At 43.3% G+C, this 21,852-nt stretch overlaps 2 protein-coding genes across 2 annotated transcripts; both read right to left on the reverse strand.

The window, feature by feature from the left end:
• slc2a3a (solute carrier family 2 member 3a) lies at positions 1-10,824 on the reverse strand. Its single transcript, XM_041053724.1, has 11 exons — positions 10,724-10,824; positions 10,252-10,365; positions 4,689-4,797; positions 4,237-4,397; positions 3,214-3,454; positions 2,952-3,114; positions 2,097-2,284; positions 1,536-1,640; positions 1,339-1,437; positions 639-842; positions 1-318 (listed from the first exon to the last, which is right to left on the reverse strand). The coding sequence occupies exons 1-11, from the start codon at positions 10,822-10,824 to the stop codon at positions 1-3; spliced, it is 1,803 nt and encodes a 600-aa protein (XP_040909658.1).
• Positions 10,825-13,774: 2,950 nt separating this feature from the next.
• On the reverse strand, positions 13,775-16,130 carry LOC121192323 (lactose-binding lectin l-2-like). The gene is made up of 6 exons (XM_041053960.1): positions 16,062-16,130; positions 15,739-15,828; positions 15,158-15,322; positions 14,600-14,751; positions 14,260-14,384; positions 13,775-13,957 (listed from the first exon to the last, which is right to left on the reverse strand). The coding sequence occupies exons 1-6, from the start codon at positions 16,123-16,125 to the stop codon at positions 13,804-13,806; spliced, it is 750 nt and encodes a 249-aa protein (XP_040909894.1). The 5' UTR covers positions 16,126-16,130; the 3' UTR covers positions 13,775-13,803.
• Positions 16,131-21,852: the final 5,722 nt, after the last annotated feature.

Here is a 21,852-nt window from a genome sequence, read left to right on the forward strand (position 1 = left end):
CTACACACTTTCCTGTACTGTCGAGTTTGATTTGTCCTCCAGAGGTGTGGTTTCAGCAGGAGGAGGCGGGGCGGCTGCCGGAGCCTCCACCAGCGGGACCTTCTCCTTCACCGGCGAGGCGGGAAGCGTCACAGCAGTGCTGGCACCGGCAGGAGGGTCCTCGGCAGACGAGGCGGGGGCAGGTGGGGCGCTGCCGAAGCTGCGGGAGATCTCTTCGAAGGTCTTGCCCTTCGTCTCCGGGACTTTAATGAAGGTGAAGATGAAAAAGATGATGAGGAAGGCAGTGAAGATGAGGAAGACCCATGGCCCGCACCACTCCTGGGGAGTGAAGAGAAGGTGGTAAGAATTTTACAGATTATATATTTTACCTGTTCAGAGTTGTTGTATACACGAATATTCCCAGGCAGGAAAACAGGACACAGACACAGAGAAGGACAAAGTAAAAGACCATGAGTGGAAAGTAACTAAATACATTTAGTGCTGCAATAATTTTAAAGTACTTGAGTAAAACAAAGCAGCAGAACAGCACCAACAAAATAAGTTACAGTAAAACAGGAGAAAAGATAAGCACAGAAGTCCAAACTGAACCCAAACCAAGTGCTAACCAGTCCAAACTTGGACCCTCGCCGTTCCCTTACCACTAGTTTGGGGAAACTCATTCCAACCAGGAAGTTGGCTGTCCAATTGCAGCACCCGGCCACAGCCATCGCTGCCGGGCGGGGCCCCTGGGAGAAGAGCTCGGCCACAATGAACCATGGGATTGGACCGGGGCCCAGCTCAAACATAGCCACAAACAGCATGACAGCCATGATGGCCACGTAGCTCATAACAGCAATGTCCTTCTGCTCAGGTGGAGGGAGATAAGACAACAGACAAGAATGTTCCCGTTTGACATGGATACACAGTTCTGACTTTCTGAGGTTGTTCATAACATTTACTCACAACGTGCTGTAGTCAGAAAATCTCTAGGGCACATTTCATGTGTAACCAGAGGAACTAGTAGCACCTTGTGGTAAAAAGACATCACTGCAATGTGCTGCAAACAGAACAGGATGTTTTTTATGTTTCACTTTGTTGGGTAGAGGAAGATTCAGCGTGCTTAAAGAATGATTTGAGTTTTAAGATCAGTCAGAGTAAAGTTGCACTAATCAATCATTTTGTATGGACGATGGACTAAGTGAGTATATGTAATGTGAAAAGTGTGTTTTGATTCGCTCTCTACTACTACGCAGGAACAACATACCTGCCAAGCACCTGAGAAACTGTGTGCAGGTGTACTGAGGAAAACTGGCGCTGTTTAAAGGCAAAGGGTGATCACAGGTTTTTTCTCAAACTCACCAGCAGGAGGGAGATGGTCATGACCAGAGCGCTGACCGCCATTCCCCCCAACCCCAGGAGGTGCAGAGTCCTTCGTCCTGCCTTCTCCACCAGGAAGAGCTGGAGGACAGATATAGGACAGAGACAGGACAGAGTCACGTGCTGCCGAATGCACGCAAAGTCAGACAGGAAAAACTGTGGACAGCGTCGGCACTCACAGAAACAATAGTGAAGACTGTGTTTACGATGCCGGCTCCGATGGTGGCGTAGATGGGCTGCTTCACACCAGCTGAGGAAAAGATCCCTGTCGAGTAGTAGAACACCTGAGGGATGGAAAGAGGACGGCAAACAGAGGAATGAGGGATCAGGCATCAAGTATTTGATGATATAAATGAATAATTTAAATGATATTTTCCTGAGTAGCTCCAGCTTTCAGGGGGCTATGGACACCAGGATCCTATTTAATGTTGCTTACATCAGACAGTGCTTTCACTTACTTACACTGGACTTAAATGAATATCATAACTGACTTCATCAATTATGCAAGTTATACCCGGAGGCCCCATCTCCAGGGCCCTGAAAGGCTTCCCCCTTCACGCAAAATCAATTCTTTCTAAAGTTGTGGCCTATTAAAAAGTCAGAGGTCAGTTTTCTTGTTAATGTATTGTGATGCAATCGACCGTCTGGAATTATGCACCACAAAGCAAGAACTAAATGGGGAAGCAAACTAACAGTGCGTGTGTGTGTGCGTGTGTGCGTGCTGCCTGTTGCTGACTCACAGCGTTGATCCCGGACAGCTGCTGGGAGAGCTGCAGCATGATGGCGATGAGCAGAGGCTGTCGGTACGTCGCAGAGCGGAAAAGCTCGGGGATGGTCACCTTCTTCTCCATGGCCATCTTCACGCTCTCCTCCTTCATCTCCTGCAGATCTTTGCTTACGTCTTCGCTGCCACGCAGACGCACCAGTGCTGTCGACGAAACAGGAAACAGAACACGTTACTAAGCTCACCACATGCCACTGTTTTCATTAGCGGATTGGATTCAGGTAGATTTTGCTCGCTCATTATTTTATCAAATTTCTGATTTTACATCTGCGACAGATAAACATTCATTTAAAAAGGTGTGACACAGAAGTGGGTCAGTGCCTCGCTGTCGACCCTGACGGGCTGTGTGTGGAACAGATGCCAAAACCTTCTGTCTGTTGAAGAACTCTTCTCTCCAGGCTAAAACTCCATCCTGGCTCCCCTGATCTGAGCCCTCTGTATCTCTAACTGCTCCTTCACGCCTTCTTGCTTTCCCATCGATCTGTCTCTCTCGTCTCATGCTACAGTGTCTGTCCCTCTCTGCCTCTGTCCCACTTTTCCTCTCTTAATTATTTTATTTTTTTATGCAACAGGTTGTAATAGCAAGACAAGTAATAGCTTTATTAGTGATAGAGGCAGTAGTTACAAATAGTAGCATCAATATATAAACAGTGGTACTGATCGTGACAGTAGCAGCAGTAGAAGCAGTAGCTGCTTTGGTATTTCTAATAGTTACTAGTAAAATTATCAGTAGATGCAGTAGAATCAGCAGTAGAATCAGCAGTAGATGCAGTAGTAAATGTAGTGGTACTGCAGCAGCATCAGTGAATACCTTTGCGCGCCTGCTCCTCCTGTTTGAGGTTGATGAGCAGGAAACGGGGGCTCTCAGGACAGAAGGGCAGCAGGGAGCACTGCAGCACAGCAGGGGCCACAGTGAGGGCCAGCAGCAGGGGCCACAGCTTGTCAGAGCCCAGCAGAGACTCCAGACCAAAGACCTAAACACCAGGAACCACAACATTGGATTTATTTTAAAAAAGTTAAATATAATAATCAACTCCATCAGAAACATCAGAACAGTACTGCTTCATGCTGACCTGAGCGATCAGGATGCCCACCACCACACCGAGCTGGTGCAGGGTGCCAAAAGCTCCTCTGAGGGGAGTGGGCGACACCTCGCCCACATACATGGGAGTCAGGCCTGTGAAGAGGCCGCAGAACAGGCCGATGACCAGGCGACCGGCGATCACCATCTCGTAGGAGGAGCAGATGGTGGAGAAGCCCATGAGGAGGCCACCGATCACCGCAAGAGAGTTCACCAGGAACATGGAGCGACGCCTGAGCAGCAGGAGGAACAAAGAGGGGACAGGGGAAAGGCTGGTGTGGTGAAAACAGTCTGGAAAAAGGTCAGTCAGCCAACTGAAGGTCGATTCACACCCACAGAATTTACTTTCACAGGTCCATGCAGTTAATATATAACATGTTCATGTAAAACAGAAAAAGATAATTGTGTATAACACCTGGCTACGTGTCACAGGTGCCCAGACCAGTGGCACAGTGAGGAGCAGTAGTGGGGAACAGTGGATTAAACAGTATTTCTAAACATGCACATTTGTAATATCAGTATGTTTTAGTAGATTAGCGATGAGCATCAGTCCTGGAAAAGGAATAAAGAGATCTCACATCTGTGTGTTGAGTATGGATCTAAAGCCAGGAGGCGATTAGTTTATTAGAATTGTAGGAAAAATAAAATCCTTCACTGTAAAACGTTTTATGTCAGCAGACGAAACAACACAGTCTCAACACACAATGAAAAACAACTGTGGTTTGAGAAGAAAGAAAAAACTCAGAGGCAAACGGAAAAATGAAGGAACAACTCCGGGGAACATCCGAGCCGAGCAGTGGGCTCACGACAGACTCGCTTCATTAACTCCATTAAGAGTAATGGCCTGTGACGGCTCAGCTGAACCACACAGGAAGTAGACAGAGCCATTAAAGGGAAACATTAAAAATAAAGAAATACTCTACTGATGCTGAATGTGTGAGGGATCGTGAGAAAAACAAGAGTTTGCATGTCAACTGATTATATCGTACAACAGATCCAGAAAATGTGGTTCTACCTGCCAAATCGGTTCGCCATGACGCCCACACTGAAGGAGCCCACCATACCGCCCACACTAAATATGGCGACAGCAACACTCCAGACGATGGTACACATCCCCGGGCTGATGGACTCGCCGTAACGCTCCACCCAGGTAGCATTGAAGAAAGATCGCAGTTTCTAATGAGGGGACAGATGGATAGACAGGTGAGGGGTAGAGACAGAGACAGCCTGTCTGGCTCTGACCTGAGCTCATCATGAACAAGCTATTAAATTCAAACTGTTTTCTAATCTGTAAGAAGACACTTCTCCATTCAGAGCAAGAGAGAGCTGACTCATCTACATTAGACTTCCTCCTCTCTCATCTCTTAGGTTTGTTTTGGAGTTTTGTTTTTGGAGAAGTTAAACTTTTCACAGCTTTAGCCACGGAGAGTTAGATCTTACCAGCAGACAAACACTGATGTTACCAACCTGCTCTGGAGCATTGATGACTCCCGTGTTGTAACCAAACTGCAGAGAGCCAATGACAGCCGTGGCCAGAGAAAACAGGAGATAACCTGTTACCTGCTTTTCCTGGAGTGATAAAGGAAAGAAAAGACAGGAAGAAGGAAAGAAGAAGGACGAGGGAGAAAGCAAAGAGAAAAGGAAGATAAATGTGGAAAGGTAAGGAGGGGAGGAGGAAGGAGAGGGGGAGACAGAGACATAATAAATATGAAATCTGAGCTCATGATGGGATTTTAAATCATCGCCGCCGGCAGACAGATGCAATAAAACTGCGATGCTGACGCCAGACAGGTCAGTGATGCAGTGACACACACAGACACATCTACAGTAATATCAGGTATCAAACAGTGAACTCATGCTCAGAGTACACGTAAATACACATAAATACAGCTACTATTACAGCTCTCAGTAATGTCATGCATGTGAATACTTATTTATTAGTTAACAGTTAAGTAAAATTACTATAAAACAATCACACAACATTTTGAAAATGTCTTTTCTTAGTATAAAACTTTGGAAAAGGCTCAGGCAGGGACAAAGCCCCACCTCTCTCTGTGATCAGTTGTTTTTTTCATGACTGCGTTTTTCTTTCCTGGACATAATCAGCTAAATGCAGATGAAATTCAATTCTGAAGCATCCACCTGCTCCTGCAACTGAACCGGGCCCCATCACGCCATCGATTCATCGCCGTAATGAAATCAGGGCGAGTATTAAAGGAGCCGTCACTGCCGCCATGACGATCAGATGTTATAACGTCCGTCCCCTCACCGAGCCTCCATCAGATGCAACCATGTAAGAAATATGGATGAGCTTGATGCATTTCAGGAGTCAGATCGAAGGAGTTACCGTATCGTCCTGTGATGTCTAATCTTTAAATGTTTTTTCTCTCTCAGAGGGCATCATGGTTACTTGTTCAGGAGATTACTGGACATAAATTAGCCACTAAAAGCTAAAGTTTATTGAACTCCTCTTAAACGATCCCAAATAAGAGATTCGGGTCATGCTGGGCTGCAGCAGTAGAAATTAGGCCACTGTGTCTTTGTTTCTGCTGATGTTTGTATTTCAGCTCACATGCAGTGATAAAAGAGACACTGCTGACGAAGAAGAACGCGCCGCTGTTATTCGAGACAGTACAGGGACCTGGCTGGGCCTCAGGTGATCCACTGCCCTTGGCACAGGAATAACAACCGAGCGAGGTCAGATAATATTAGCATAGACTGCACTTTTCAGGATTCATTTCAACAAAGGGGCGTTGGCGACACAGGACCAATCAGAGGAAGAGAGAGAAACACATACAGGAAGTGATGTAAAGGTCAAAGTGAAACTGCTGCGTCTGCCGAGAAGCTCAGGAGGATTTCTTTTATATTTAGTGAGTAAGCAGAAAGTGTTCTGCCTGAAACAGCAGCGAGATTTGTTTGTCACCACTTAGTTTTCATTTACTGCCACAAAATACTCGAACCAATTGGCTGTGATGTCTTTTAAAAGGGAATCTCACCAAACTGGACTATTTCTATTTATTCACTCAGCCCTTTTTCTTCTTTAATGCACCTGAAGCGTTTGTTGTCTGTGATATGTTTCTGCTCTTGAAAATCGGATTATTTCTGATTCACTACACATCATAATACACATTGTTTTTTAGTTAGTTAAACTAGTTCAGGCCTTAGAAAGTTTAAAGGCTCATGTTGGACAGAGAAACAATGGTCTGTCAGTCACTGGAGAACATCTGCATGGTAACAGTCCGTGGTGTGTAGAAGAAATTAGGTCACTGTGTCCCTCTGAAATCATCAGGTACTCAGGCTGACCTGAGGTTTCTGCATCGACATACTGTGTACGTCTGAAAACTCATTTCTCAGGAAGGGAAAACTGAGATCATCTGCACATATAAATATACAAATATTACAAGCTCACAGAAATTTAATGAGGCAGTGTTTCAACAATCCACCCAGTCCTGAACCTGTACTGAACAGCATCTGACTCCTTTGCTTTTTAAAATGATTACACACAGTGCAACCTCTTTAAACCAAGATGTTTACCATCCTTTACTCTCAAGGATAATGAAATCTGCTCTTTGGCCAACAGCCTTCGTTTGCATAGGCCCCGTGAGGATTTAGGTGACATTTAAGAGCAATCGATAATCTGGTTTAGCCCACACGGACTGAAAGCCCCTGCGTCCCTCTGGGTGTGTCTGCAAATGGACGGACAACAATTTGACTGCACTTGTTGTGTTTCTCGTTTGAAATGAAAACCTTGTCTTTCCACTGTTTGATTCCAAGTTATGATTCTGAATTATGCTGAACTTCTACAAACAGAGTTTCAGTATTTGGGACTGAAACCCTTCAAACATGAAGGAGCTGATTCTTCATCATCTGTCTGGAATCATCACCATCACTGAAGTTAAAAGTTAATTATCAGAGACAGAAAGACAGAAAGAAAAGAGCCCAGAGCTCATGAGACACACACACACACACACACACCCCTCCTACTGTATTTTCCCTGAGGTTCACCTTTCCCTCTGTCACCCTCATCGACTGTTTCCGTCTCTGGTTTTTGGTCAAGTCACAGTGACTCAGTAGAAATGATAGGTCACGTGACAGCACCCAAAACGTCTCAGATAAGGATCAATAACAAAAGCTTTGTAGCTCAAATACTGACACAGCTGCTTTTCAGTTATTCTTTGACATTTCTAATTGCAAATTTGACCTATTGAGAACCAGAATCCTGTGGTGGAACATGCAAACTAGAACCAGAATTAGCACCTCGGGGTTGTCCAAATCTGAACAACCTTTTGATTCTCATTGCTCCAAACATGACATGTTTTTCGTCCCAGAGGAGCAGAAACAAACAAAAACTAGGAGCCGAGGATGTTTCATAAGGCATTATGTATAATTACCCTCCTAAAAACACAAACTTCTGTGTTAGCGCACATTTACTGAACAGATGCTGCGTTACTATGGCAACCACGTGGCATAACAAAACAGATCCGACCTGCTTTTCAGCTCACATCTGACACAGCCAATCAGACTGTTTGGACGTCTGCACACTGAAACATCCGAGAAACAGCGACCTACAGGCGCTTCGAGTAAAACCACTGTCTGCGTGACTCAGACGCCCACTGTGACTCAGCTGTCACTCTCAAACCCCACACTTCTTCTTTCATCCTCTGCGTTTGTTCGCCTGACGCTTGCAGCCTCTCTCCATCCATCCAAGATCGTCCATATCACTCCGTCGCCCCCCCCTCCCTTCCTCGGCCCTTTGTCTCCATGACAACAGCCTGGAGGTGACAGTTTTATTGACACAGGCTTAAAGTAGCCTCAGCACAGCACTCAAACACACAAATGGCAGGGTCTCATAAATATCTCCTGCTCATATACTGCACACACACACACACACACACACACACACACACACACATTTTGCCCACATCTGACCTACATCTGTAAAAAACCAGCCATTTCTCTCTGAAGTGACAATCAACTCCACTTTAGAGTGAAGCAAAGGAAGAAGGGTAAATGTATTGATCTGTTTTGGTGATCGGTCCAATAACACTACCGACTGGATTTTAGCCTGTATCGATGAGCTGGTCGTGCTAATATCTGGCACGAGCGATCAGAGCAGGACGCCAAGTCAGAGCAGGACAGGACATCCTTCAGGGACACAGGAATATACACTGCTGCCCACAGAGTTGGAATAATTTTGTTTTCAGACACATTCTTCTTTTTATTTGTATTTATACTCACCGGTAATCACATTGGAAGAGACCGATCAATAAAGTTGAGAAGATACACACTTTGTCTATCAAGAAATCACATTGTCACAATCAATTCATGAGAAGAGGTAAAACATATTTTATTCCAACTTCATGGGCAACAGTGAATATACATGTATTGATATCTATATATACAGACTTCAGTCACACTGCTGATTTTATTCACCATTGAATTTTACAGTTTTACGTCAAACACACGGTGTGTGCTTTTAGGTTAACAGACTTACAGGTGAAACCAGCTGAACAGTAAAAGCACAGCAGATTTTTTCCTCCATGTTTTTGAGTCAAACAAGGATGTAAACACAGCTACAGTATCTGATAAAAAAAAAAAAAAAAACATTTTTTGTACCAAATGAAACTAAAACCTTCATGGCTAAAATCTTCATGATTTGAGATTTCACTACACAGCAGATAATCACTGACCAACTGGCTAGTGTCTTATGGTGGCAGAGTTTGATCTCTGGGTCACCATAAGACATCATTAATATCATAAGTTTGTGATGCATTCCAGATGTTAGATGTGTTTTGTAAAGACACACCATAATTTACTTTTCTGCTGTGGCCCCTTCGCTCCTCCTGTCTCATCCACTTCTTCTTGGGTTAATGATTTCCTTCATTCCCTAGGGGTCTGGATTGTATGTGTACGTGCAAAGGGTGGCAGCATGCTAGAAGCAAAGACTTCTCCAAAGAGGTTTTCTGCTGCAAACTCCGTGCTATCATTTCATCTATATTTAGAGAAGAATTGGATGGAAAAACTTCCACCACTACATCCTCAGCTTCAATCCTCATCTTAAGACAAATATTAGCTTAAATAAACCCAAACCATAAATGATTTTCCTCTTCTGTCTCGAGGACATTTGGTCCTCATACATACACAGAAGAAACAGGAGTCAAAGAAAGGCTGCATGATCACCCCCCATCTCTCCCTCACACTCACTCAACTCGTCACACAATACGACTGAACACAGATCTACACACGTCAAAAATCAAGCACTGAACACATCACAAACATGAGTACATGATGTTTCATGTACTCTACATGATGTAACACACATCTGCAGAGCTCATGGGTGACTCACAGTTATTATAGCATACATACAGGCTCACACCGCCCACACTGCTCTGCTCAGACACTGACTTCATATAGAAACAGTTCTTACACATGCACTATATGGAAATCCCAAATCAGGCGAAAGAATAAGGAGAACGGATGGTTTGTAGTCAGTCAGCTGTCTTTTACACATTTTCTTATTTAAACAGTTGGAACAGAAATTAACCCCTGAATAAAAACGGACTGAAATGTGGGTCACAGCAGAAACTATGGAGGAAGAAAAGCACTTGCCTGCCCTTCCATCTTCTGAACTCAAGCTGGAAGATCACCGGGCGAATTTTACTCCAAAGGAAAGCTGCAGAGAGGAGCTGGTATCTTCAGGTGGTGGTCAAAAGCGTCGCAGGTTCCGCCCGCCGGCGCTGACAGCTGCAGGAAAAGGAACAAACCTCAGTAGGCGCTGTCCGTGGTACCAGCCGGCTCTGCCAGGCTGGACACGACCGCATTTCCTTCCATTCCCATCAGAAAACCAGTCAATAATAATCAATAGCGTGCGTGTTACAGTGCACATTCAAACGTAAAATAAATATATGAAATGAGTAGAGGTCACTTTTTGTCGATTAACCTCGTGCCTGTAATGTCGGTCAAACTGGAGCAGGCGATAGATTTTTTCCCCCCAAAACCGTGCAGCACAACCTGGACAATAAACACTCACCTGTCGTGACTACCGGGCCGGGCGAAGCAAAGGAAGCCCTCGCTGAGCTGCTGCAGTCGGGTTTTGGAAGCGGTGCCTCCCCCCTTTTCTCTTTTATTTCGCCTCTTCCACAAGCTGCGAGGAGAACCGCACGTAACCGCACGCACTTGTTTTTATCAATTTTTTTCGTCCACTCCATTAACCTATGAAAAACTCGGATGCTGGGATGCCGTGACGTGGCCCCGCCCCTCCGTTTTTACGTGCAGAAATCCATGACTCCTGTGCATCATCGCCGCGTCCCGTGAGGCGAGGCGGCGTCCATGTCCTATTATGGTTACAGCCGTTATTCGGTTAGTTGGTCACATACATCAGTTGACGAAAGCGTGGGCGCATGCGCGGAGAGAGGGTTCGTTTGGGTCGTGAGTGGATGACTGTGCAACGCCCCCCCCCCCCCCCATCTCCCTCTGGTGTCCTCCTCGCCTTCCCATGATGCCTCTCGCTGGCGACCTTGACAGTTGCCGCTGGATGACTGATGCTACTGCTGATGCTGCGGATGCTGATGCAACGCCATCCGTTACTGGGGCAACGGGTCATGCGGTGCAGCTCAGATGATGCTCCAGGTTTTATAAATTATTACTTTTAAAACCTTTTTCCTCAGAGATAGTTTGATAACAGCTACCACACGTTTCAACTGTTCAAATCCATAAGAATTAAACCCCAGTAAATCAGACCAGCAGGTCACATAATGCAGACAACGCTGTTCCCTCAGTCTCATGATTTACTCCTGACACAGAGACAATAACAAAAGTCAGCTGATTGTGCGTCAGGGAGGTTTGTGTAAACTGATTATGCAATGATTTCTGCATTTTCCTGCCTGTTTCCAAAAACTTTGAAACTGCAAAACTTCGTCTCAGCCAGAAATATTTATATGAAACTGTTTCCAAATTGAACCTTGTGGTGAGACTGTTTTATCAATCTCTGTTTTTTTCCTGTTTAAACAACAGTTGTTTATTAATTAAAGTGACTTTAATTTTTTTACAAGCTTTTCCAACATACATATACTGTTTGTTTTCAAACATCAATCCTTGATTTCATCCCTTACTTTGATCTTGTTACATCATTACAAAAATTAAGAGCCAGTTCCTACAGTAATATGTAAGAAACAGAACCAAACAAGAACAAGAACAAAAATAGAATAGAGTTCAATTATCCAGCATTTGAATGTTATTTTTCAGTATACTTCCATACCTCTCAGGAGAGCTGGTTGTTTTCTCTTTCATCAAAAGTGAAGCAAAGGGACACTGAGGCAGATGTTACCTGCATCCTTCATCAGCTTTGGCTAAAAGTTCAGGTTGGTTTCAGCACGAGGGGAAACAAAAAACGGCCCATTATCAGTCTCATGCTAAGAAACACACAGACAGATTAAATAACCCCCTGATGGATCACAAATAACAGGTAAACTGTGAGTGAGATACAGAATCTTCAGCTGCAAAGGACCAAGACCATGTGATCACACTGAACGAGGGCTGCAACTAATGATTGTTTTCATATCGATTAATCTGCGGATCTATTTTTGTTTGTTTAATAAATTTTTTTAAAAAAATCACTGTTAATCAGTCTTCAGATATTTTGTTTTTGTTCAATCACAAGATCAAAACTCTAAGATATTCAGGTGCAGTGATTTTTTTTTTCCACCAATATTTAATATTTACCGGTTTTCACCGCTGCCTCCATCCACTATACACTTACAGTTACAGCAGCACACAAACAACAGCAGCCGCTGACTGACGGAGCTGCTCTGTCCATGCAATGTCGGACTTTTTAAACAGAAAAATGAGACGAAATAAAATTGTAGCCTAGTATTCACACAATAAACGGACTCTGAGAGCACGGAACACACCGCAGCAGCGTTCCTAACATTAGCTGCTCCTCTATCTGTATCAGCAGCGACCAGAAATCGGCAATGAAGTCATAAGCTAGCGGCTAAATATGCTAACCCATGCTAATACATGCTAATTAGCGCAAACATCCAGGTAAAATAGTGAGAAATGTACTTACCGAAAAAACTGCAGCACAGACTCCTTCGACGGTCGGTTAGTACAGTGTACACTACAACAAGCCATACTGTCACAACGACCTATGCGAACATTGGCAAACAAACACGGACACTGCAGCCCCTGTCAGCCGCTGGAGGAAGCCGGAGGCCTCTGGATGTAGCCGCCTAGCCCAGCCGATGCTTTAGTAAAGAGCTAACTGCCGGTGCCTGTCTATAGGGCTGTCACTCAACGTAACCACCCGCCCACCCGCTTAAGTATTTTAAGCCTAAATAAGACTAAAACGATTGTGGTACAAAAAAATTCAACCCCCCCCCCCCAATTTTAGACTGTAAAGTTGGCTATTTTAACATGGGGGTTAATGGAGAATTGCTCACTTCTGGAGCCAGCCCCCAGCGGCAGCCGAGGAACTGCAGCTTTTAGAAGCGATCCTCACTGCTGAAACCTACAACTCCCCCCTTGGTAATCAGCTAAAAATTAGCCGTTTTTAAAGAATAAAATTAACGATGGTTTATATAAAAATGCAGCAGACGTTCATCAGACGAAGAAAGGTAAATAAACCCGGTCACCTGCCTCATTAGGATTTAATGGAAGCTTTTTTATATCTAACATACCAGAGATCAACACACGGACGACAGATGTAAACGATTTAAAGACAATAATTTAAAAGCGTGGAAATGAAGCAGAAGGTATGATACTCTTTTATTTTAAAAACCTTTCACACAAACATCCCTGCTCTGTCCTCAGCTCTGTGTCCTTCAGTTTGAAAGGCCGCTCACTCGCGGGGCATGTCGGGAAACAGACACCACGCTACAGGTAGTATTTGAAAATGAACACTGTCACCTGCTGGACACGTGGAGCAGGTGCAATCAGTGAAACACCACATCTGCCCATATGTCAATATAATGTCCTGGATTCATCCTCACCTGATCCCTTTCATCAAGGAATAAAAAAGACACTCAGTCCAATTAGGAACTTTATTCAATTTTATTTGTTAATTTCTTTTTAGATGCGGCTGAATGCTGCAAATCCCTGTCAGATTTACAGTGATTCTGTGTTATGTTTTAGGTTTCGAACAGAATTTTGAACAGTTTTTACAACAGTATGTTAATGGAATGGTTAATGGAAAAATAGACTGGAAATACACAGAGGTTTGGTGGTGCTTGAGTTTGACTGAAAACTGTTCATGACAGCTGAGAGGTGTGGGGATTGCAGGCAGGGGCTTGCTGTATTGTTTGTGTGATGAGCTAAGAAAAAGTGAACTCCGTGAAGAGAAATGTGAGCTGGCAAAAAACTGAACTGAGTGCTCACAGGTGGTGTGCTGAATGAGGATCAGTGGAGCTAGAATTCAGCTTTGGGAAAAAAAAAAAAAACACAACATGAAATAAATACGTTTTACTTCAGTGAGTAAAATGTTTTATTGCTACAGTTAATACATTTAAATCAAAAGTCATTTTGATTATTTAACACTAATTATTTGGTTTGCTTCCTTTGATTGAACTCCCTGTATCCCCTCCTCTCACTGTAGAGTAGCTTGTCTCCTCTCACAGATCCTCCTCAGCTGGTTGGAGCATCTGGAGGTGAACCAGCTCTTCCTGTAGTTGTCTCCAGGGGTGAGTCGACCACACAGCTCCCTGCTGTCTGCTGCTCTGTCAGGCTCACGCTCCCAAAACCTGCAGAGGGAAAAAGAAGAAAATACATCACAAAATTAGAAGCTCCTCCAATTAGTTCATACAAAATGATAATGAAAATGCCTATCTGATTGTGTGTTTTTTTTTGTTTATTTATTTATTGTAAAACAGTCTTTTACATTTCCAAAAATAAAGACTTAGAAGTAAATTTCTTGGTTATCGCTCATCATCCAGGAACGTGTCACCAAACTCCTACAAGTTTCAGGAGTAGAGATCAGTGTCTGCTGTGTCACCTGATCAACCCTCTTCATCCTCCCCCTCTTCCAGCCTGTTTTCATACTCACTGTGGCCTCTTCTCCGCTGAGGAGCCATCGCTCCACTGCCAGCCCCCATCAGCACCACTGCTCCTCAGGCCGAGCCAGTACGAGTCTCCCTGACTCAGACTCAGGGCCTTTTTCCATAGAAACAGCTGAGAAACACGTCATGTCATCATCAATTTGTCAAAAGGTGTCATCATTTTTTTGCCCCTTCTTCTGAAGTAGTACAGTTTGTGATTTCCTCCCGCACCAAGAAAATAAACTGTGGTACATGTGCAGTTAAACAGTGATGAAACAAATGCAGAATACATTGTCAATAAAGTTCCTCATTAGACACATAAACACACACTCAGAGAAGAAGGTTCACCTGCTCATCCTCTGTTCTGACTGCGACCACAGCGCCCCCCAGTGCCATGCAGCGGTACTGGCTTCTGATCCAGTCAGTTCTGTCCTGACTGAATAAGAAACATTTCTCTCCCTGAGGCGTCCACCCGGCCGGACATGGTCTGCACTCTCGCTCTGAGTTGTGAAAGAGAAAGAAAGGGACATGGTGGAAATAATTTATCCTCCAAGTTTGTTTTAATCAGAAATGCCAACAAAAAAAGAAATACGAAGCATGAGTCAATTCTCAGTTGAAGTATAAAAAAAACTGTCTTAATACAGAAGATCTGAAAATCTTTGAATTATCCAGAAATTCACAAGAAAAACAACAATGACTAGAGGAAAATCTGAAAAAGAAATTGGGAAGCACTGCCTCTGACCATAACCTTAACCAGGACCTAAACCTGATTCTAACAGTAAACCTAAACCTGGGTGTTACCCTCAAACTGCCTCGGAAATGTCCTCCCCCTAAAAAGATCAAAAACTAAAACTGTCCTCATTACATTTAAGTGCAAGAGCACACACACACACACAGAGTACTCACCACCAGTGGTGGTGTTGCTGATGGGGCAGTACTGGTTCAGAGCAGGATACTGGGAGAACAGCAGGTGATACGACTGGTTGAGCTTCTCCAGTCTGTTTGTCAGATCTCTCAGTTTGGTTTCCTGCAGGGTCGACTGTGACTGGAACACAAAGGTGACTTGAACCACTGTGGTATCAAACACACACACACACACCAAAAAGACATAAAACATACATACACAATGTCCGATCACCCGTCTCCACGGTTACAGGATAATAAATGATGAATTAGGGAGAAAACAAAGCAAACTGGCAGAGGTAAAAAAAATAAAATGATGAGCCCATTCAGAGGACATGTTCATAGGTCATAATTAACTATTTTACACAGTTACAATTTGGCCATATAAATAAATTTACTTTGCTCAGCTTTGAAATTCCATAATTACAATTAAAGAAAAAAGAAAATAAAAACATAAAATTATTTTAAAAATATTTATTAATCAATGAGATATTTTTCCATGAGTCCTGAACCTGTGGACTCCTGTTGACTGCACCTGTTCCCATTAGCAGGTCAGTAAAGTCAAACTATCATGAAGTACTCACAGCAGAGAGTCAGGAGCAGCGTGACGATGGTGAGCAGGAAGCAGAGCAGAGAGAAGTAATGAGCCAGCTGTCTGTACTGACTGAACCAGCCTGAGAAACGACACAGCAACGCACACGTTAGGCCAACGCAACTCCAACAGTCCAGCAGGAAACCCTTCTATTTACCAGGCAGTGGTGTTGTTGCACCAGAATGCATTAGTGATTCTAATATACAGTACAAATTTGTTATAATTTATCTTAAAATCAAAACTACAACACTGTAAATTTAATGCTTACATGTAATTTCACCAAGAAATGTTTTGCAAAATAGAAAAATACTTTACTTTTGTCTGTAGATGTCTCCCGTTTCTGTCGTTCCAGCAGAGCCGATCCATTATTCACCCCCATGGTTTCACCCAACGAAGGATCAACAGGCATGAAGGTTTTGTTTTAGTAATTACTACAATAATGTATAACAGCTCTGCTTAAGCTGTTTCTCCAAGCACCGCGAGAAAAGAGAGTTCCTCTGGTTAGCGTTGGCTGTACATGTATGTGAATATGGAAATACTGGCGCCTCAGCAGCTTTATGCAAAGCTCGCTCTGATAATCAAACACGTCCGTTTGAATTAAGATTCCACAGCTGAGTAATAAAACACAGAAACACACACACCTGCACTTTACCTGCCCTCGAACTGCACTTTAAACTTATGACTTGATCAACTTGCCAGATGGTCCCACGGCCTCCATTAACTGAGGCAGTTCCCCACTTTAATAATCCAGCCTTGTCAATATTTTTCATTTTTCTTCATAATCCGCTTTTGGGATCGTAATGGTATGGTGGGGGGAGTAAAACCACCTATGTTTGCTGTTTTCTGTTGCGACTTACTCCGTGATACGCACCGCGATGTCCCTCACAATCGGCTCCAATTCAGCTTGTCTGCTCTTCCGCTGCTCGGAGGCTTCAGACACCGCGCCCGGACGAGCCTCCGCACGCCCCACTCAACGCACACGTTTGTTGGTGGACGTAGCGTGGACAGCTGGATGGTGACAGGTGGTGTACTGAATGAGGATCAGTGGAGCTAGCTAAAATTCTAATTCATTTTAACATGGTGATGCATTAAAGTACACGCGACCTTTTTGTTTTTTAACCTATGCCAAAGTTATGCTAACTTTAACCACGAACCCTCACTGACGCCATACTTGATCCACTGCTGTGCATCTCTGTGGTGACACACGTCTAACCCTGGTCCACGTCTCGGCCTGACTTGCCCTTGTCCAGCTGAGTCCTCCGAAAAAGGACAAATCGGCCACAGCAGCACCCCGGTGCATAGCAACGGTTGCCGGGGCATTCGGCCGCTTCGTCTCAAAGCTTACATGTGACGTCACGCACTACAACTCCTTTGATACGACGTCACGTCGACCGCTTTAAAAAGGCCTGCGCGTGGCGATGCTCCTCATTTCTACTGCAGCGAGAGTTATCAGACCTGCACGCGAATACTGAGCCAAAGATTCTCAAAACCTGAATCGTAAAACCAGAGTAATGGCAAAGAACATGACAAACGCACCACAGTCCGGTGAGACACCGGCTGTCCCGGTGGATGATGTTCATTCACCGATGGCGTCTTTTTTGGAGAACATTAAGAAGGAACAGTGCATGCTGCCAGAAACACATGTTCCCGACGAGGCAAAGACTCTGTTAGCAGAGATGTTTTTGGAAATCATAAGAATTGCCTCAGAATCCATGCTGACTCCCCTCAAGACCGAAAACGGAATGATCGACAAATTCACCGAGAACTTTAGCGAGTTTCTCAGTGACTTTCTGAAACTTGAGGCCGAAGATACGTGTCACCTTTTAGAACCCTTAAAGGACATGATTGTCAAAGAGGTTGTAGAAACTGTTAACACCCTCTCCAGAGGTGAGCCCTCTACAACCCCTGATCCATTTCATGTCACGCCACCCTGTAGACTGAATGCTATGGTTGGTCATGCCTGCAAAATTTTACAAACAAGCCAGACCAAGACGTGTGATGAAACTGTACCACACAAGAAGACAGACAACCAGGTCGTCTCCAGATACTCATACATACAACTCCTGCAGGAAGATTTCTCACCCATCAGATCTCAGAAAGCAAACAACTTTCAATCTTTTTCAAAGATCTATGAAACTGTGAGAAAACTAATCTGCAACAAGGTGAATGAAATCACAGGGCCTCTTCTGAAGAATTTGCCCGTCACGCAGTATAAAGTGCTGGAACTTGCATCTTCTACGGAGATAGAAATGACTGTAAATCAAATTACGCAGTTACTTCAAAAACTCCTGAAGAATTCGGACAACACAGATGCTGCAGAATCAGAAGAAGCTGCCCAGTGCCAGAACAAAATATATCTGAAGCAAATAGGGAGCTTGATAGACACAATTCTAGCAAAGCAGTTTATCAAAGCAGCAATCTATTGCACAGTGGCACAACTACAAAGCAAATTCAAGTGCAACTCCACAATTGAAAGCAGAAAGTCAACGCAGGCACTCATGGCTGAAATTGACCTTCTCCTGGACATAATCATGGAAGAAAAAGAAACAGATGAAACTGATTTCGATGTATTTTGGAGACTGAAACACTTTTCCAGTGGAAAAGTTCTGAGATTTACACAGAGAATGTGTGACATCCTCTACACTCACATCAGAGCTGGCAGGCTGCCCAGATATACCATTTTCCGGCCTAATCCTAAGGTGTACACTGAAATACGGAACCACGTGCAGAGTTGCCTGGGACTGATGAGCTGGTGGCTGAACACTCAGGCTGCGATTCACAGTACCCAGGTGATTCTTGGTGTGAAGAGCAATGACTTTTCTGAAACACAGCCCTCTGCTTCAGAGACAGATTCCAAACTTTTGAAGGATGAAGAGAAAGAAAGAAAAATGTTTGTCAGGAAAGTCCTGAGGAAGCTCGTCTCAAGGTCATTCAGTAAAGCCAAGGTGAAAGTTACATTGACACAAGCCGAGGCTATCGTTGAACATCTGCTTGAAAAAACATGGCCAGAGATCAAGGACACACGTTTTCATGAGACCCAAAACGCTTTGAAAAAACCTGACAAGCCCATTTTCAAGGACCTGTGTGAGAAGTTTGGCAATGGACAGTCGACTCTGGTTTACCTGAAATTAGATGGACCAGAAACAGAGAAATACATCGTCTCTTCTCTCAAACATCATCTTACACAACCAAAACAAGAGAAAAGTGCTGTCTCCAGTTTCTTCTCATCTGTGGGTCGAGTCATCAGCAGGATCTGCAAATGACTTTTAATATAAAAAAAAAAAAAAGCTGGGTTTTCTCCGGGTACTCCGGTTTCTCCCACAAAAAAAAAAAAAAAAAAAAAAAAAAAAAAGTGCAGCATGGTGATGCAGTGCTTAGCACTGTCACCTCACAGTACAAGGGTTCCAGATTCGAACCCGCTGGGTTTTCTCCGGGTGCTCCGGTTTCTCCCACAATCAAAAAAATCCCCAATATAATAATAATTTGTACTATGCTGCATGTCCTTCTCCTCCTTTCCTAGCTGTCCTATCTTCCTCCTTTCACCCAGCCCGGCCATCGGCAGGAGGGTCCCCCATCTGAGCCAGGTTCTGCTCAAGGTTTCTTCCTGTTCAAAGGGAGTTTTCCTTGCCACTGTCGCCTTAAGTGCTTGCTCTGGGGTCAGGCTCTGGGTCTTTGTAAAGCGCTCTGAGACAATTTATATTGTGAAATGCGCTATATACATAAAATTGAATTGAATTGAACAAAAATAAATTAGATAATTACAATCTCATCTGTCTTCTGTCTGTCTGGTGTATAAATGAAGCATGCAGCTATACAGTGGCACTGAATGTCCCTCATGTTTTTGATCTGATATTGATATTGACAAATTAAACTGAACAGATTGGAGAGAGTGTAAATGAGTAAACGACAATCAGACATGAATAAGCTTGAGTGAATCTCCAAGCATTAGCATTAGCATTGTTTTAGATACTTTTAGAGGAAACCTGTCATCCATGAAGTAAAAGTGCAGCATTTAGCGACTAAAGAGCCAGAAGCTACTGCACTTATGTAGTAGCCTGATGTTTGACAGTTATTTATCATCTGTAAAGTGCAGCATTTCACGCTTTTAGATAAAAAGTACTGTACTTTGGTGATAAACACTTTGTTCAAACTTTTAGAATAGAATACAGAATAGAATAGAATGCCTTTTATTGTCATTGTACATCTTTTACATGTACGAGATGAAAAGCATCTCCTTCTTCAGTGCAACATGTATAAATATACAACATAGAATAGAATAAAATAAAATAAAATAAGATTAAATAAGTGCAGTGGAAAATATATCAAATAAAAGCTATACAACAATATGAAGAGAGAGTTAAAAAAACAAAATACAGGGGGGTAAGGTGCACAGTTCAAGAAAGTATGGGTTATTGCACATTAATGAATATTGCATTACAGATATACTATTTTATTATTCATGAATGTTTAAATTTTTTATCCACATCTGAACAACTTTTTGTATTATTCAGATCAATCTCATTGATTGATTGGATGCCAAGCATTTTAATCAACTGTGACAAAGATTCAGGGTTAAACAACCCATGTTGTACCGGCTAAATTTTAGCATGAGGGTCCCACGGTGAGTGATGTGTGTTGAAGTGATCAGACACACACATTTCAAAGCAGAAGCAGAGAGAACAGTGTTCATATGAAAAACCTTCCACACAAAAACCACCTGCATCCTTTGTTCTGAAGTTCTGCTCACTCTCAAGTCACATCAGGAAGCGGCTGTGGCCCTGCAGGTAACGTTTGAAAGGGGAACACTGGCACCTGGTGGACATGTGGAGCAGGTGCAACCTCACACGGAAAGACACGTCGAGAACAGTGATGGGAGAAGTATTTACATTCTCTCTCTCTTTTTTTTTTTTTTTTTTTTTTTTTTTACTTTTATAGACTCAGTCATAAGTAAAAGTTCCTGAATTCAAAATCCCACCTAGTAAAATTGCAAAAATATATTAATATCAGCCAAATGTACCAATAGTGTAGAAGGGCAGCTCTGACTGATTATTAAAGAAAACATTATTGAATTGTTACAACTAAGGCATCAACAGCATTTTACTGTTGTAGATACTTTTACATTTTATAAGTTATTTTTTATTTTTGTAAAATATCGTATAATTTTACCTTTTGGGACCTCAAACAGTTATTTTAAGAAACCACCTGAGATGTTCGGAGGGAAAATTTCTTTGGTCAAGCTGCTAAAAGCATCTGAAACATCTGAAACTCCACAAGGGGCCTCAACTAACCCACTGCTTTTTTTTTTTTTTTTTTTTTTTTTAATTTAAGTGATCACACCAAAGGTTAGAGAAGCAAGCTTAAAAAAATCAGTCAGGGTCTCATACAATTTAACATCTTCACATGGAATCACTCTTCTCATGTTTCCACACTGGTGGTGAACCAGCAACATGTGATGGAACTGTCACGAGCTTCAGAAATAGAGATCAGCGCCTGGTGGCTCGTCACCTCAGGAGCCTCACTTGTCCGTGTTTAACCACCCTCCTCCTCCTCCTCCTCCTCCTGACTGTCATTACTCACTGTGGTCTCTTCTCCATTGAGGAGCCGTCGCTCCGCTGCCAGCCGCCGTCAGCACCGCTGCTCCTTTAGGCCAAACCAGTGTGAGTGTGATTCTGGGCCTTTTCTCAAATGTCTGAAATTCTTTCCCTTTTTCTTCAGCAGAATTGAGATTTTTTTTCCTCCCTAAATCTCAGCTTGGAAAAAAACATAAAGAGAATAAACTGTGATACATGTGCAGTAAAACCGTGAAAGACAAAACCTCGGATGACCTCAGGCAGCGACTGCTCCTGCAGATGTCTCCATATTTCATTGAGGTCTTAAATCTATTCTTAACTTTTCTCTCTGACGGTGTGTGTATGAGTGTGTGTGTGTGTGTGTGTGTTTGTGCGTGTTGAAATCTGTGTCCCAACAGATGATATTTCAGGAAGAGCAAATGTTTACAGCTGGACAGATACAGAATATATCGTCAATAAAGTTCCTCATTAGACATATAAACACACTGAGAGAAGGAGGCAGCAGTGTTCAGTTTCCAGGGATGTTCTCTGAATAA

This window comes from Toxotes jaculatrix, chromosome 13 (assembly GCF_017976425.1).
Source record: "Toxotes jaculatrix isolate fToxJac2 chromosome 13, fToxJac2.pri, whole genome shotgun sequence".
Lineage (NCBI taxonomy): Eukaryota > Metazoa > Chordata > Actinopteri > Toxotidae > Toxotes > Toxotes jaculatrix.